We start from the raw sequence: 15,931 nt of genomic DNA, 5'->3' as shown, positions 1-15,931 counted from the left end.
ATAGGTTTCGCTAAATATGACGGTTTCGCTGCGCTGCGTTCCAAACGTGCCAACGGCAAGTATAGAAACCAACCCCAGTATCAACACTAAATTCCTAGGAACAAAAGCAACACGAGGTGCCGTAGTCGTCATCTATCTTCTGGTCACGAGGCTGTTTATAGTAAAGTAACTAGGTAGGTGGTAAGCAAGATATCACAGCAAAGGAGACAGACTCCCGTCTCACCCTCTGCCAAGCCCCACTGCCGAAGCCGGGAGCTGATGACAGTTGCCTCCCCGGATCGTTGCCACTGGCCGCACGCTAAGTCACCAAGGCTACGTTGTATCTCGCTTTCTCTCAATCCTAAACTAAGAGGTTTGCAGGTCCTTTTTGCAAGCGGAGATTATTACGCGCGACCACAAGAAGATAAAATATCCGGGTCGCACAGCAAACATCAAGCATGGCATGTTGGCAAGCAAGGCACGGTTGGCGATGGAAATGACTGGCAGAAATGATCCATTCCGTTAAATTGTGAGGGGCAAAATGCAGGGTCTCGGGAGAGGGAAAAAAAGGGGAGGCCCCGTTTTTCCCGATGATTGACTTTATTGACCCAGAAAAACAAGACACGAGCTTTGACAAACGCAAACTGTCGTTGATGACATCACCACAGCCGCCTGCATTCCACACCATCAAAAAATGTATCGAACTGCCGCCCCTCCAAACAAACATGTCAACTCCTGAGAAAGTAAGGTGGATTCGGGTAGCCAATCTGCCTGCGTCGTTCATAGCGACGGCTTCAATCTTCAGCCCTACCTGCAAGTGCCATCCCATGTTGACGATGAACGGATTGACATTGGATGAAATGCCAAGATTGAAGGGGAAGACAAAACGTCCGAATTGTCTTCAGATGAAGCAATGTATGTTTATACCCACCTCCATCTACCCTTTACTCCTCCTTCCTCCTTCCTTTAACATACCAATCCAATACAACGTGAAGCTATAACCCCCACACGAGACATGTGATTTAACCTGTAGTATTGCATGGCTTCCGCTCCTTGGTCGTGAAAACGCGCGTCCGCTGTCCCAAATTTCTACCTTGCCACAGCCATGCATTGCATCCGCAGCAATACATGGCAAAGAAGTGATACGAATTAAGCTTCAAACTACGCCAATCCTAATCTCACACAGCCTTCTGGGCAAAACTCTGTAGAGTTCATACAGAGGTACATGACATGGATATCGTGCAAGGAAGGAAAAAGAAGAAAAAAAAGAAACAAGGAAGAACAGGTTCGTGTTTGCTAAAATTGCTACCAAATTAGTGTTTCGATGTAGTCGAGCCAGATCCATGCCGAGACAACTGCGCAATTAAATGCTCCCGCAGAATTAACAAGACATGTCCAGGATCCCCTTTCAGATCCCCTTCACCTTTTTGGTTTCCCTCTCTCGTGAAACAGCTGGATATTCTATAAAAAGCAAGATGCACAGGTATCCCATCCCAAAACACGCAGCCCGCTCATCGCCATTCGAGATCACGTAATCTCTACCACCGATCGACCGGGAAAGATGATGCTCACATTTTCCCGGTCGTCTCCTGAGCTTCGCGCTCCTGAGTGCCAGGGCGCTTCTCCCGACCCTCCAGCTCCTCATCTCCCTCGCGTCGCCAGCTCGCAAACGCCCTGGCAGGAAGCCGAAGCTCAAACATGGAGTCGACGGCCTCAACGGTGCGGTCCTTCATCTCGGGAATAAACAGCCACGACAGCACCGTGCCGACCAGGCAGAGGAACGCAAACAAGAATCCGACGCGCGCGCCACCGTTGCCCTGGTCCTGGTTGTAAATATATGGGAGGAAAATGCTGACGACTCCCATGACGAGGTTGGCCGCGACGCCCGCGATGCCCTGGCTGCGGGACCGGAGGCGGAGCGACGAAGCCTCGACGGCCACGACGTGCGAGGCAGGCCAGGCCGCGACGCCGACCAGCGAGATGGTGACCATCATGCCCACGATGACGTACCACTGCACGGCCGGCAGCGTCGAGGGGAAGCAGCCCGCGATGCCGATGGATGCCCACATGACCGCCGCACCGGCCATGGATACGATAATGAGTGGTCGGCGGCCGAATGTGGTGAGCGTCCAGAAGCTGACAAAGTTTGAGAAGAGTCCGATGACGACGCCGATGAGTGTGAAGAGCAGGCTGAGGCGCGGCGGGACGTTGAGGACTTGGAGGAAGTAGCTAGCAGTTGAGAAGAGCGGGAGGCCGAAGAAGGATGGGATGACCCGCGCAAACAGAATGATCCATGAGCGGCGACTGTCTGTTCCTTTGAAGCACTCGATGTAGCCCACCTTTCTGTTGCCGCTCTGTTCGCGCTCGAGCTGGATGATGCGCTTCAGGCCTTGGAGCTCAGCATCAACGTCGCCATCGTCCCTTGTAGATCCCAGTCTTGCCAGACTCTTGCGCGCACCATCCAACCGACCCATCCGCACTAGCCAAGTCGGGCTCTCCGGCATCAGAAGCGAGACAATGAGTGGTAGGGCGGTGAAGGGCCACTGCGTTGCCAAGGCGAGCCGGTAGTTGACCGTGTACTTGACGTCGAGAACGGCCTGGACGACGACAGCGCCGACGAGCTGGCCGAGCAGAGTGAAGATGGGGTAAAGCGCTATGCCGGGCCCGCGGAGCGCCGGCGGGAGGACCTCGGATTGCCACGTCTCGACGGTGCAGAGCATCATGCCGGTGGCGAAGCCCTGCATCGTCTTGGCCACGAGAAACACGCCTCGCTGCGCGTCGACCACGCCCGCCTGGTCTGAAAAGAAAGCCGCCGCGACGCAGGCGGCCGAGAGGAGGCTAGCGGCAGCGACGGCGGCTCGACGTCCCACCACGTCCTGAAGCAAGCCCGCGGCGAGGGCACCAACGATGGCGCCGATCGGAATCGAGGCGTTCCAGACTCCGAGCCAGAGGGCCGGAAGGATGTACTTGTCGCCGTAGATCGTGCCGTATTGAACCTGGAAGGCGGGGAGGGATGCCACGTTGGAAACGATGCTGAGGTCAAAGCCGGTGAGGATGATGCCCGACGAGAGGGCTAGCTGCCACACTGAAATCCACGGCCATTTGCGAATCGCTTGGATTGCCGAGAGCTTCTTGACTATCCCACTGTCTTGATGGAGGTGACGGGCAGAAGATGTCGCCGAATGGGGTGTGGTCGGGTCGTTGGCGTTGGACTCGGTCGGTTGAAGGGACGTGTCAATCGGCCTCACTAGCTCGATGGGCGGCGGGGATGCCATGGTCGTCGCTACGGGATGCGTATCTAGTCTTCGATGTCGTGAAAAGAGAGGTCAACAAATTCCGAGTTTTGTGGCAGACCGTGAGGGTACAGGCATCAGGAGAAATATCCAGTCAGAACCCAGAGAACTTTGTTGAGCGTCAGGTGTTGGAATTTTCAGGAAGGGAAACCGCAGGGAAGGGGAACAGCAAGTCGAGGACTGGACATGTGGTGGCACGAGCCTGAGATTTGCAGCTGGTTGACACCCGGTCCGGGAAGGAAGGAACCTGAGGGGAAAGTGAGAAGGCAAACAAACGGCAAGGGTGAAGAAAGACTTGGCTGCGATGAGCGCACCCCGGTGCTGATTTGAGAAGATCGTCTGCGGTATCAGCTAATCGTGGCACATTGACTATGGGTAATTCTAGAACTAGGTGAGACTGTCTAATGTAGGTACAAGATAACCGTCAAACGTTACGCCAACCAGAACGACGAGCACCTTCGGGATATTCGCGGCGTGGCGTCTTCAACGGCCACAAAAGGCGACCTTGTATGGTAGTACGCGATTAAACTCTGAGCCAGGTAGGGTAACACTCCCTTAGGCTACCTGCATTAGCGTGCTTTCGAGCGGATTCTCAAATTTAGGAGCCGGATCAAAAGCCAACTGGATTTTCACTTTTTCCTCAGTGAACCCCGCAAATTTACGGACGTAAGCTGACTTGGCTGAGGTGATCAAACGCCCAGACAGGTACCCGCCCAATTGAAAGTATGTCATCAGTAAGCGACCTGTAGGCGGTGAATTGGGTATATCCGGCAATTTATACGGTAGCAGGTATGATTTATTAAACTAAGACTGCCGGTACTCTTGTTGGCTCTTATGTAGTCTCATTTTCCTATACCTGGTTTTGTTCTTCAACTTCTTTCTGGCTCCATCACCACTTAAATTCGGCCGTGAGAACTGTAATACCCTCATATCAGACTTGCTTATTAGGACTGGTTATCCGCGCAGAACAAAATGAGATTAACTCTGCAGTTATCTTAGCCATTGAATAGACCCGCGACTGACAGAGAAAGCCTCTCATGTATGCAACTATCTAGCCAAACAGAGCGAGCAGCTTACAGGGACTGGGGTTCCTATACAACTCCCTGATTCATGTGGGAGGCTGTACATACCCAAGTTATTCTGCGTACTAAAAATACTAAACCAATCGAAAGAGTCGTAGGGCACGGGAAAGTACGGAACCAAAGCATCTCTTCCCCTTGCCTCGGTCATTTTTCAAAATTGGCAATGAACCGAATAGAGCCTTGATGTGTTTGAAATGGGCATTACCTGACCCAGCTAACCCACCATGAATTTATCCTCCTAAATGGTTCGCATCTACAAGCCTGTCACAATTCTTCCCGCACCCGCTTTGGCCTCTCGAACTAGGCACTTGGGAGGAACATTATGGGTTCCATATAAGCAGGCTAGTTTGCCTTGGGTTACTTTTCTGTCTTTTTCTTTGATATTTTCCCAATTCAAAGTCGTCTTTGGGTCCGTGGCACTTTATCTACCAAGTTGCTACCTGGTTCGTTTAGATTAGGCATACATCCAAAGAAACCTTATCATTGATAGAGATTTGAACGCAAACTCAAACTAGCCAAGCAAAACCAACCTATGAAAACCGTTGTTAGACAGGCCCAATATGCCCTGGAATAAGAGATGACCAGTATAGAAGTTGCTGTTACCATGGGATGCGGGCTATGAATAAGTACCATGCATGCCAAGCCGGCATTGCCGCGGTGCCAGCCACCTAGATGTTTGATAGAAAAGCAAATCGGCGTCTTGGCCCTAATCCAACTTCTTTTCTCAACCTCGGGAATTAATATACTATTCAACGAAAAATGTCCCTCTCGCTTGCGGATCTGCCGACCGAACTGCTGGATCAGGCGGTACCACTGATTGATTTCGAGGACCAAGTCCGTCTTTCCAGCACCTACTGCGGAGCATATTGGTGCCGTTGGTCTTTAAGAATGCCAAATTATCGGTCAACGACGTCGAGGACCGCAGCTGGTCGTCGAATACCCAAAGATCTCCGAGAAATCATCAAGTCGCTTGGAGCTTCTTCCCCAGATGGTGTTATGGAGCGCAGGAGCAGCGCAGTCGTTGACGCGACCATCGAAGCAACAATGACGGGTAGCGCACCGGCGTCCCTGATCAGCCTTGGAGAGATGCCGGCCATGGAGTGGATTGAGTTGATCAACTCGTTTGGTAGTAGGCTAGCTCAGTTCTTGCATGACGGAGTCACGACCGGGGCCGTAGGGGGTTGGCCTTATGGAGAGTTATGTCAGCGACAGCCGACACAGAAGCAGAGTGCTATACTCCATTGCCCATCACCTTCGCTGATGAGACGACCTCCTGCTCACGTCAGTGGCTAGGCTGCATAAAGAGGATTGCAACGACAGGCTTGTGGCTCGTCTGCCGCAACAGGAGGTGCCGGAGAAACACATTTGCAAGCATGTGGTGTCCAATGACAGGCACCCTTATTTAAGCCCTGACTGGACCTGTAGGTTATCCCCCTGGCGTTTCTCTATACTTGAGAGGAGGAGGCCCGAGCCGGCTGCCACAAGAGAGTGGCGGATATACGGTCCGACCTGGTGGCAGGTCATGAGACTTAATGCTGGCATGTGGCGGTTGCGCTGGAGCGGTATGGGAAGAGCGGCATCAAGTGTTGGTGGGCGGTGACTGCGAGGGATGAGGAACAACCATCCGTGCTAGTGCATCACCTTGCTCTTATGAGCTTATCAAGGCTCAAATCAACATAGTATAAATGAGCTTTTCTATCCCACAAGACTCAGTCCATGAAAAACTGTTGACGACTGCTAGAGTAGGCAGGCATCCAGACGGCGTTTTGCCAACCCTGGTCGGTGGTTAATTTACACTTCATCACTTTATTACAAAACCACAGTCTCAAATAACACGCCATATTTCAATGCAGCTATGGCTAGCGAAAGACTGTAGAAACACCCCAGTAAAATAACGACAGAATATAGACGCGGGTGCCTGCGGGTTCAAGGAATACTAAAAATATAAGGATAGGCAGGCAACAACTTGGCCGCAAATAAAAGAAAATTCCAGCAGGGTCGGCTGACGCGAAGTATGCTGTACCATCCACCGCCTGCAGATGGACATCCACCTATCGCTTCCTGTTGGTGTTACGTTTGCTGACGAAACATTGTAAAGAATCGGCGATCCGGATTCCTGGATTCATTCATGCGGTATAACTATTTACTGTTGGTGCGTTCGAAAGCCAAGTAACCGCTTGGATATACAAGCTTCGGCGCATTCCCCCATAGTTCTATTAAACCTAGGAAACATAACAATACACGACAATTCCATCTCAAATCCAAAGGCACTTTGTCCCGAGTGTGATAGACGATATCTAGCGGCAAAACGGTATTTTGGTAAAATGATGGGGTTCGCTCGGTGGGACACAACGGGTTTTGGGACCCATTGGCACCCGTGGATGTCCGGTCAGACCGGTTTCCGCAGGGGAGGGAATGTAGTGCAAATATAGGATTTTGAGTGTCTAGCAAAGTTGCAACAGAAAGATCAGGTTTGGATTCCACCAATTAGCCCAAGTGTCTGCAACCTCCGGAAACCCTTCACCTTCCAAATGCTTTTGAACACGCCTTCTCCAATCCGTTCGCTTCTCTCCATCACCCGGTAGGTCCATTCCGCTCGAAATGCAAAACTTGGTCCTGATCCATTCCCGCGGGACGAAGCCAGCTGTCTCCCAATCGAGGATGCCCACTATCTGCGCATTGTCATCAATAATAATATTCCCGGGCCCAAGATCGCAGTGGTAAAAATAAAAAGTTGAGCAGTTCATTCCCAGCTGTGAACAGCTGTTCAAAAGGTTGCGGGGGCTGCAATCCTTCGATGTCCCCAGAGGAGTAAGGAACAGATCCGACAGATATTCACCATCCACACCCGATATACTGTCTGCCTGCCAGGCTGCCAACTCTTCGATGATTGATACCGTCCGGGAGACCCAGCTTTGCTTTGTTTTTTCTCGCATCTCAGCCCAGGCTTGACCCAGGGTTACACCTTGAATTTGCTTATAAAGATGTAGTACCGACCCTCGGATTCATCGTGGTGATAGACTGTTGGGACGGTAAAACTGAGAGTTCGGCTTTCCAAATGGTTCAAGGTAACGTGCTCGCGTGTTGCGCGCGGAATCCGCTGGTCTAAAATCTTGACTTTGCAATATGCCTCTCCAATCATCCAGACCGAGGACACGTCGCCGGCATCATAGACCTATTGAATGTCGCTCGTGGGCGATGGCGGCCTAGATTTGGGAGGAAGAACAGCAGGATAAGTGATGGCGAAGAATGAGCCTTTTCCATCGCCCCAATACGTGCCTGACGCAGGTGGCGATGAGACTCGCGAGAGAAGAATTCTGCCTCCCACCAACCAGCAGTTTTCGCTGGTCTCCTGTATGGATTCTCGAACTGGTGATTCTCTAGACATCGTCGTAAGTGTGTTGGCGAGTGAGCGGCTTTCGAAATGTAGGCATAGCCTAAGGTTTTATGGTTTTATGGCTGAAGAGAAACAGAGGACAAGTATTGACCACCTGCTAGGTCTTCCGTAAAGTCGGCACCCCCGTATCTGTCCATCTCACAATTCCGGCACCCGAAATTCTTGACCGCCATTTGAATCCTAACAATTGCGAAGCCACATGTTTCATTTGCCCAGGGGATCTGTACAAGTGTAATGTACGAATAAAGCGCATGCCCAACGCACGTGCAACGTAGTCTCAGTGCTAGTCCCAGGGCTCATCCCAACGTCATGAAGTAGGGCAGGTATTTACGCTAGCCGCATTTCCGTTATCTTTACCCAACGAAAGATGTTTTCCCGCTGGCTTACGTCTTCTGAATTATACGGGAGGCCTTCCATTTTCGTGGCGGAGCAACAGCGCAACCCGATTTGAGGACCTAGGGCGGCTAACTGCGGGGTTCAGCGTCGCATAGTGATACCAGAACATATTTTTTTAACTTCGCGTCGCTGGTCGATTGGGTCAATTACTTTACTTCTGGGCCGCTAGCATTAGTCCTGCATGGTTAAAAAGCATGACGGTTAAGTGTACTGCAGCCCTACGAACATCCGTTGCTTGCTCCACGAGACTTATGTTCCACAGGTTATATTTGTGGGCAAACTGTGTGGAGGTTTTCATTGACGTAGGCCTTGCAGGAGACCATATCCTCTACCGTCATTGTATACAGAGGGCTGCAGCCTGATGTGGTTGGATCGTCGGTAAATATAATGTTTTTGTCTACGTTAGGTCGAGAAGCCCATAGAAATGACTAGAATTTCAGAATATCTTCCTGAGCAAGTGCCTCAGAACGACGTTTCCTTCGTCACGAATAGTACTGCGGAATATCTTCCCCGTGTCCCTAGTATACGTCCGCAACTCCTCCAGTGTGCCAAAGGTCTGGACTGGGTTTTCAGTAGTTTCCCGTTTGGGCCCCCACTCGATCAAATCGATAATGTTCACGTGGAATCTTCGTACAGCCTACGATAGGGCGCTGTTAAAACTAGTTTTTGGGCTTTGTTGGTGGTTTATGCGTACCTTTTCGCATTGTTTGCATGTTTGCGGCAGCTGGTTGACACCGATAGCACGACAGAGCGCACGCCATGTCGTCAACGAGCTATCTGAACCGTACCACATTCGAAGCTCATCTTGAATATGCTGCTGCAGAGCGTCGTCGCTGCCGAAATTTCGATTGCAGCGTTCACAATAAGCAGTCATGTTGATGAATCAAGACGAATACAGGTAAAACCTGACGAGTGCGCTCAAGTTGTGCTCTGATTCAAAGCTTTCAAATATTGAATCTCCGAAGGTTGAACGTGATTGCGGGAGATTGGATGGAGGTTGAAGTCTCAGGAGCTTTCCTATACAGCTGGTGTGGCTACACGCATAACCTAGTCCGACAACAGTTTTATTTCTACTCCTGTTTTTATAACTAATTAACGTCTCAAATAATTTGCGTTAACATTTGCTTGCCTTAACACTCCGCTCGAGGAATCCCGCCACCCTGCCTCCTGTAAGTAACCATTTCACTCGGCCTCCTCTACCTGGTTTATTTCAGGTTTATTAACAACCGGAGCTTTAATGATTTACTTTCTCTTATTTTGTTGTTCTCAATATTTTAAAATCAAAACCCCCATATTCTTCCTCATGCATCACGTGGATCATCATTCAGTATTTATTCTTTATATGAGCATTTTGCATCCGTTTTAAATCCAAGGTCCTCAAGTTCTCATACTATGCTTGTCGATAAACTCTCCCCCAGGCATCATCGGCATTCATGGGCTCCCAGGGGTCGGCAAGACGACTATTCTTCAACAGCTCCGCCTAATGGATAAAACCTCACCCATTCATTACGACTATTTATAACGACCCCTGGGTTATACGCACCGTGCTTTCCAGCAGGTGTCGGTGCTGCTGGAGAGTCTGGGGGACTTTCGTGAGAGTTACGACTCCGTTTCCTGCACAGTGGCCAACCAGATCACTGTCTATCCAAAGACAGTTGCTCTGCTGTTACAAGCCGCCCGGGATCCGCGACCATTACCGGCGATTGTGACGAGCGGCGTTCGGCAGGTGCGGAAGATAGTCCCCCAGCAGATAAAACTCCCGCGGGTTCCCGTTTTCGGTGGCGGGCGTGTCAGCGACCAATATGTTGTTACGCCTCAAACTAAAGCCAGGATTGTGGAACAATTTGCGACTAGAAATACTCGGGTCGGTCGCCGCACAGCAACTGTATACGGGAATGGTTCTTCGGACATCCTATGATGGTTATGGCGGGACTCGCCCTTATGGTGGTTGATGATAAGAAATTCCGGAGCAGAACGATGGACTTTGAGGTAGAACAGGCCATCAATTTACATTTCTTCCGGAAATCCAAGGACAAACAATTTAACACCTGCATCGCGCACGTCTTTGTAGTATCGATAGTAAAACCACACCCTATTTGCCCGTTGCGGAATTGTAATACCCAGTTGCAACCACCGTGGTGCCCGTCTATATTGCACCTTCGACACCAGCCAAACTCCTTGTCTTACCTATGCGAAATGCGTTGATCGTCGGTCCAGTTTTGCAAGATGCGCACGTCCAAATGGGAAAATATCTGGCAACGCACCTAACCACTCAGGTGGCTGTTCTAAAAAATTATACTATCCCGTATGTGCAGGGTACAAATACCATCGGGTACCAGCTCAAAGCCGAAAATCGGACTTTGATTGTGGCCAGATTGCGCGGCGGCGAGCCCATAGCTAGGGGCGACTATCAAGCCTTACCACAAGCGATATATGCGCTCGCCAAGACCCCGGATCAAGTTACTAAAAAGGGACGCGACGGATGTGGCCAGCATTTTATTTGTCGACTCAGTACTTAATATAGGCAAGAGTATGGTCGTTTTCGTCGAACATATCCGGGGCATAAATCCCCAAGCAAAAGTCCTGCTCGTCGCAGGTGTTGTCCAGGCCGGTGCAATGGCTGTGGATAAGAAGGAAAGTCTCCGGCGAAAAATAGAGTCCTGGGGAGATGTAAACAACGTAGCGCTGCGGGTATCTGAGAATAAATATACCGGAGTGAAGGGCACGGATACCGGGGACAGGTTGTTTAATTTTACGCAATGGGCGTTGGAATAGAGGGCAACGCGTTCAATTACCACGACATTTGAGCAGATATCAGTTTGTTAGAGAGCTAGACCCGGCTTATCCACCCCAAGAAAAGTTAAATCCAAGATTCGAAATAAAATGCTTGATATTGGCAATGAGGTCATGGGTTGTGTTAGCCCGCCCCTCCGCATCGCCAATTTTGGCATAACTGGTATCGTTTGGCAACGGACAAATCTTGACGGACAACAACTTCAGCAATACTCTGTTAATCATACAAGTTACAACTAGTGCACACGCAAGTGCTTTATTGACCAATTGATTACGGGGTTTTCCTGTTCAGATTGCTTTTCCTTCCAATACTCTTCAAACAGTCCGTTGCCCCTGACTTACACCAAGCAATCAGATCCCTACAAGGCAAGGTCTGTTTTGATTGGCGGCAATATAATCATCAACTCTTCCGAGATGGACGGTAGGAAATGGGCCGCATGTCCCAATCAAGTCAACCTGCACCATCCTAAAACAGCACCCTAATTTCATACAGACTGCCACGTCCGTTTTCGTCGACCAAACGTTGGCGAGACTTCCCTGCTGATGATCAATCGGGATGGACACACGGGCCGTCGATGCCTTGGCGAAGCGTCGCTAAAAGCTTGCACCCCGGACAACTCATCCCCTTCACAGGTGCAGCAAATGCTGACCATTGAAGTAATTAGATTGCCATCAGTACTGGGAAAAAGTGTTGGGCTTGGTGACAAGCTAGCGGCGATCTTCTATCCGTTCATCCGGGGAGCGCTGGGGGAATTGGAACAAGTCTATGTTATCCTTGTATACTAACGGGAATGAATACGAAATCTTCCGTCTTCGTAATGCCGGATTGATGGAAGACAGGCAGACAATGGGTGATCCTCAGTCACGTTGATCTCGTCATTGCATGCCTCGTTTCTGGCGCCAAGATGTACTTGACGGATATATAAACAACAGTTCATCATCGCATTTCCATCAATCTGGCGGCACCTTTTAATCACCGCCTGCAACTCCTTCGTTTGCCTCACTGCACAGGATTCCCCACTGTCCCCAAAGCCGTTGCAAAGATGCACTGCAACACCCTGGCCACCATCGTCGCCGCCGTGGGCCTCATCCCCACGGCGCTGGCGCACTACAACTTCGAGTCCCTCGTGGTCAACGGCAAGTCGACCGGGCCGTACGAGTACGTGCGACGGACGACCAACTCCAACTCGCCCATCGAGGACGTCAAGTCGCAAAACATGGTGTGCAACCAGGGCGGGCTCGACGCCTCCATCATGGCCGCCACCAAGACCTACACGGTGGCGCCGGGCGACGAGGTCGGATTCCTCGTCAACTCGAACCTGGGACACCCGGGCCCGCAGGCCGTGTACCTCTCGCGCGCTCCCGACGGCGTCGCCGCCAACCAGTACAAGGGCGACGGCGACTGGTTCAAGGTCTACTCGCTGACCAGCGGCAAGATCGACGCCAACACGGGCATCGACTGGGCCACCTTCCCCGGCAGCCAGGGCGCCAGCAGCTTCACCTTCAAGCTGCCGCAGAACCTGCCGCCGGGCGACTACCTCATGCGCGCCGAGCACATTGGCCTGCACGGCGCCGGCACCTTTGGCGGCGCGCAGTTCTACATTGGCTGCGCCCAGCTCAAGGTCACGGGCAGCGGGAGCGGCAAGCCCGGCCCCACCGTCAAGTTCCCCGGCGCCTACACCGGCAACGAGCCCGGCATCAAGATCAACATCTACTGGCCGCCGCTGACCAGCTACACCCCGCCCGGCCCCGTCACCTGGCCCAACGCCTGCGAGGACCACACCACAAACCTCTTTGGTAAGCCTAGCGATGGCGACTGCACTCCGCTCCGCAGCTCTCGCCGCCGCTCCGCACACTACTAAGAGTGGTTGATACTAGTCTAGTCATGAAGGGGTGATTTCCGTCGTTTGCTGTTATTTTTGGCCACAGTCTGGTCTTGTTTTTTTGTTTCGGCGCATTATAATTTATGCCTGCCTGCGATATATGCACCACGACCGCTTTTGCTTTATGTAATTGGACTTTCAGGAGTGCCTTGTTTGTCCTCTATATGCTCTGCCGCTTCTTCTCCAATCCAAAGCGCGAGAGTTCATGAGCCATCATAGCATGGACGCCAAGGCTCTACGGCAATGCTCGTCGTTTACCACGGTATCAGGCGATGAAAACCACTCTTGTTGCCATGTATATATATGCGCGGGCCTTTGTTTATTTAACTGTTCGCGAGAATTATCAAGTATCAAAATTACTTCTTGTTGAAAACCATTACCATGATCTGCAAAGCCCATAAAACCGACACCGGCGGACATTGTATGAGGGAATAGGTTTTTATCCGTACCATTAGTCTGCGACTGCATTTTGTCCCAAAGTTGAGACGAAGCATGGACTTGGATATGGCAATGCCAGAGCGCGCACAGAACAGACGCAACAGTAGTTCCAAATTCCAAGGAGCGGGAATTTTCGCACCAGATTTCGTGGTTCTCCTAGACCTGGCTTGCTCTACAGCAGAAGATTATTACAAAAGCGGTTAGTCGACTCAGAGCCTAATAAAGATTCAGGGTTTGTCGTCAGTTTAATGAGGAGATGCAGGGAAGGTAAAGGAAATGGTACGACGTTTAAACAAGGGACCAACAGGAATTCGCCTGGGAAAGTGTTCGCAAAGCTAAAAGCAGCTGTTATACGTGCGGACGCGGCGCATAATATAGCATTCCAAATATATAAAGTTTTTACGCCCTCTGAATCACAATTCTTGTTCAATTTATCATGTAAAAGTAAAGTTATTACCCCTCAACTTGGTGCAACGTTTGTAATTTTCTGGTTATATTACAGAAATTTTATTTTTGTAGTTTCATAGATTAAAAGGCTCACTCAGTTAAAACAGCAGCTGCTTTTATAAAATGCTAAAAGTTAAGAATTGGAATATTATCCGATCTGTGCGGATTAAATTGGGTTGTCAACTTATTTCTCCAGGAACTTTCTGAACTCTTATTTAACATTAATGCTCGGCGGGTACGGCAGCTACCGGCACCTTTAATTCGACGGCTCTGGCAAAGATTATAAAATAGTATTATTACTAAACTGATACCGAATTAAAACCACATTTACCCAGCAATTATACCTCTGCTCTCGCGACTAGCAAAACTCTATCCAAGTTTAGAAAGGAAACCAAAAATAGAAATTCTAATTAGCCACTTAATACTAAATTGAATATAATGACGCCAAGAAAGAGAGTTCCCTGGGAAGTTGGACCAAAAGAGAAACCGGAAGTAGTTGTCGAGCAGCAAATTAATTATATTAATACTGTTGTTGACAGGCCCTAGATCGATTAATTAACAAAATGTTGTTACGGGTAAAAGGTAATTTATTATTGTGTAACGACCATTCTATCCAGGTTCGAGCTTCTGATCGTCTTTCCCATTTATACCTGTAATTTGGGACCGGGTGAGTCACGTGGGAGTCACGTGGGGCGCTACACGCGAGTTATTAATTGAATTGATGAATTCAACGCGTTCCTCTCTATTCCAACAACTGTACAAATTCTCATGAATAATAATACTTACGAGAGCGTTTCCTCAAAAGCTTTCGATAATATCTAAGTTTATATTAGAATTACTTAAGACTTTAGTAAATGTTAGATTTGGCTCTAGTTATTTTACTTGTACAAATCGATAAGTCGCCCGGGATTGGTTATTTATCCAGTCTAATTATGTGGAGTATGATATATAACAAACAACGGCCAAACTAAACCACTTCTACAACTTATAAATTTATATATTGGGAGGTTTTTATTACGGCCTTTTTATTTTTCGTTAAGAATATCACAAAAGCATCCTCTTGCCCCTTCCGGGCTATACTTAACAGTTTGCACTGGCTAAACAACCAGACTTTCAAACTTACTTTAACCGTTATAATTGGAAGTTACACTGACCGAGAAATCTTACCAATAAACTAATATATTTTTAATATTAGTAATTAATATTCTACGTAACTTTTAACACATTCATAAAAGTATATATATATTAACACTTAATAATAGAATAATATAAATATATAAACCGTGTATGGCAGAAATTTATACTTGGGTGAAAGTAATAACGTGGTTCATCAGGACCCCGGACATATCAGGACCCCGGACATTTTTCAACCCAGTTTCATCCTTTATTTTCCACACGTGTTCTTTCCCCCAACAGTAATGGAATCATCAAATTGCGAAGCGCGAATCATTCTTGCTCTAAATGAGCTCCGATCAAGCAAAAAGAAAAGCATACGAAAGGTTGCATTAATATATAATGTCCCAAAATCGACACTACACGACAGAATAAACGGCATCGCTTCTTTGGCCAATCGTCGGCCAGGCAACCAAAAGCTAACGGAAAGGGAAGAGGAAGTAATTGTCCAGTATATACTGGACCTGGATTCCCGAGGGTTTCCAGCCCAGATCGCTGATGTGGCCGCAATGGCCGATCATCTTCTCGCTGCGCGGGACGCGCGACCGGTCGGCAAGCAATGGGCTTATCGCTTCGTACAACGACGCACAGAATTAAAAACGCGTTTTTCTCGCGCTTACGATTTCCAAAGAGCTCTTTGCGAAGATCCTGACGCGTTAAACGCGTGGTTTCAATTGGTGGCCAATATGAGGGCCAAATATGGCATCCAAGACTGCGACATGTACAACTTCGACGAAACCGGCTTTATGATGGGCCAGATTTGCGCTGGAATGGTCGTAACTGGGTCCGAAAGACGCGGAAGAAGGAAAAAAGTACAGCCTGGCAATCGAGAATGGGCGACTGCAATTTGTTGCATCAGTGGCGACGGTTACGATATACCCCCGTATATCATCGTCAAAGGCTTTTACCATTTGTCCAATTGGTATACAGAAGGCGGTCTTCCGGACACGTGGCGCCTCAAACCCACCGTTAATGGATGGACCGACAACGAGACTGGCCTCGACTGGGTTCAGCATTTCGACAACCATACAAAATCGCGGACAAAAGGCG

General features: G+C 49.4%; 6 protein-coding genes across 6 annotated transcripts; 4 read left to right on the top strand and 2 right to left on the bottom strand.

Moving 5' to 3' along the window:
- Positions 1–1,135: 1,135 nt before the first annotated feature.
- On the bottom strand, positions 1,136–3,508 carry MGG_02346 (uncharacterized protein; the record flags this gene model as incomplete). Its single annotated transcript, XM_003709067.1, has 2 exons — positions 1,552–3,508; positions 1,136–1,181 (listed from the first exon to the last, which is right to left on the bottom strand). Exons 1-2 carry the CDS (start codon positions 3,252–3,254, stop codon positions 1,136–1,138), a joined length of 1,749 nt encoding a protein of 582 aa, XP_003709115.1. The 5' UTR covers positions 3,255–3,508.
- A 1,605-nt stretch (positions 3,509–5,113) lies between these two features.
- On the top strand, positions 5,114–5,809 carry MGG_02345 (uncharacterized protein; the record flags this gene model as incomplete). Its single annotated transcript, XM_003709066.1, has 3 exons — positions 5,114–5,555; positions 5,641–5,702; positions 5,780–5,809. 3 exons carry the CDS (start codon positions 5,114–5,116, stop codon positions 5,807–5,809), a joined length of 534 nt encoding a protein of 177 aa, XP_003709114.1.
- Positions 5,810–7,593: 1,784 nt separating this feature from the next.
- On the top strand, positions 7,594–7,863 carry MGG_11947 (uncharacterized protein; the record flags this gene model as incomplete). The annotated part of the gene is made up of 2 exons (XM_003709065.1): positions 7,594–7,746; positions 7,828–7,863. The coding sequence occupies 2 exons, from the start codon at positions 7,594–7,596 to the stop codon at positions 7,861–7,863; spliced, it is 189 nt and encodes a 62-aa protein (XP_003709113.1).
- A 720-nt stretch (positions 7,864–8,583) lies between these two features.
- On the bottom strand, positions 8,584–9,021 carry MGG_02344 (uncharacterized protein; the record flags this gene model as incomplete). Its single annotated transcript, XM_003709064.1, has 2 exons — positions 8,584–8,784; positions 8,842–9,021. The coding sequence occupies 2 exons, from the start codon at positions 9,019–9,021 to the stop codon at positions 8,584–8,586; spliced, it is 381 nt and encodes a 126-aa protein (XP_003709112.1).
- A 1,043-nt stretch (positions 9,022–10,064) lies between these two features.
- MGG_14589 (uncharacterized protein) lies at positions 10,065–10,922 on the top strand (the record flags this gene model as incomplete). The annotated part of the gene is made up of 3 exons (XM_003709063.1): positions 10,065–10,226; positions 10,463–10,606; positions 10,677–10,922. The coding sequence occupies 3 exons, from the start codon at positions 10,065–10,067 to the stop codon at positions 10,920–10,922; spliced, it is 552 nt and encodes a 183-aa protein (XP_003709111.1).
- A 1,061-nt stretch (positions 10,923–11,983) lies between these two features.
- MGG_11948 (uncharacterized protein) lies at positions 11,984–12,802 on the top strand (the record flags this gene model as incomplete). The annotated part of the gene is made up of 1 exon (XM_003709062.1): positions 11,984–12,802. One exon carries the CDS (start codon positions 11,984–11,986, stop codon positions 12,800–12,802), a length of 819 nt encoding a protein of 272 aa, XP_003709110.1.
- Positions 12,803–15,931: the final 3,129 nt, after the last annotated feature.

This window comes from Pyricularia oryzae, chromosome 1, assembly GCF_000002495.2.
Source record: "Pyricularia oryzae 70-15 chromosome 1, whole genome shotgun sequence".
Taxonomy (NCBI): domain Eukaryota; kingdom Fungi; phylum Ascomycota; class Sordariomycetes; order Magnaporthales; family Pyriculariaceae; genus Pyricularia; species Pyricularia oryzae.
The sequence above is the reverse complement of the archived record's forward strand: the minus strand, read 5'-3'. Positions and strand labels throughout refer to the sequence as shown.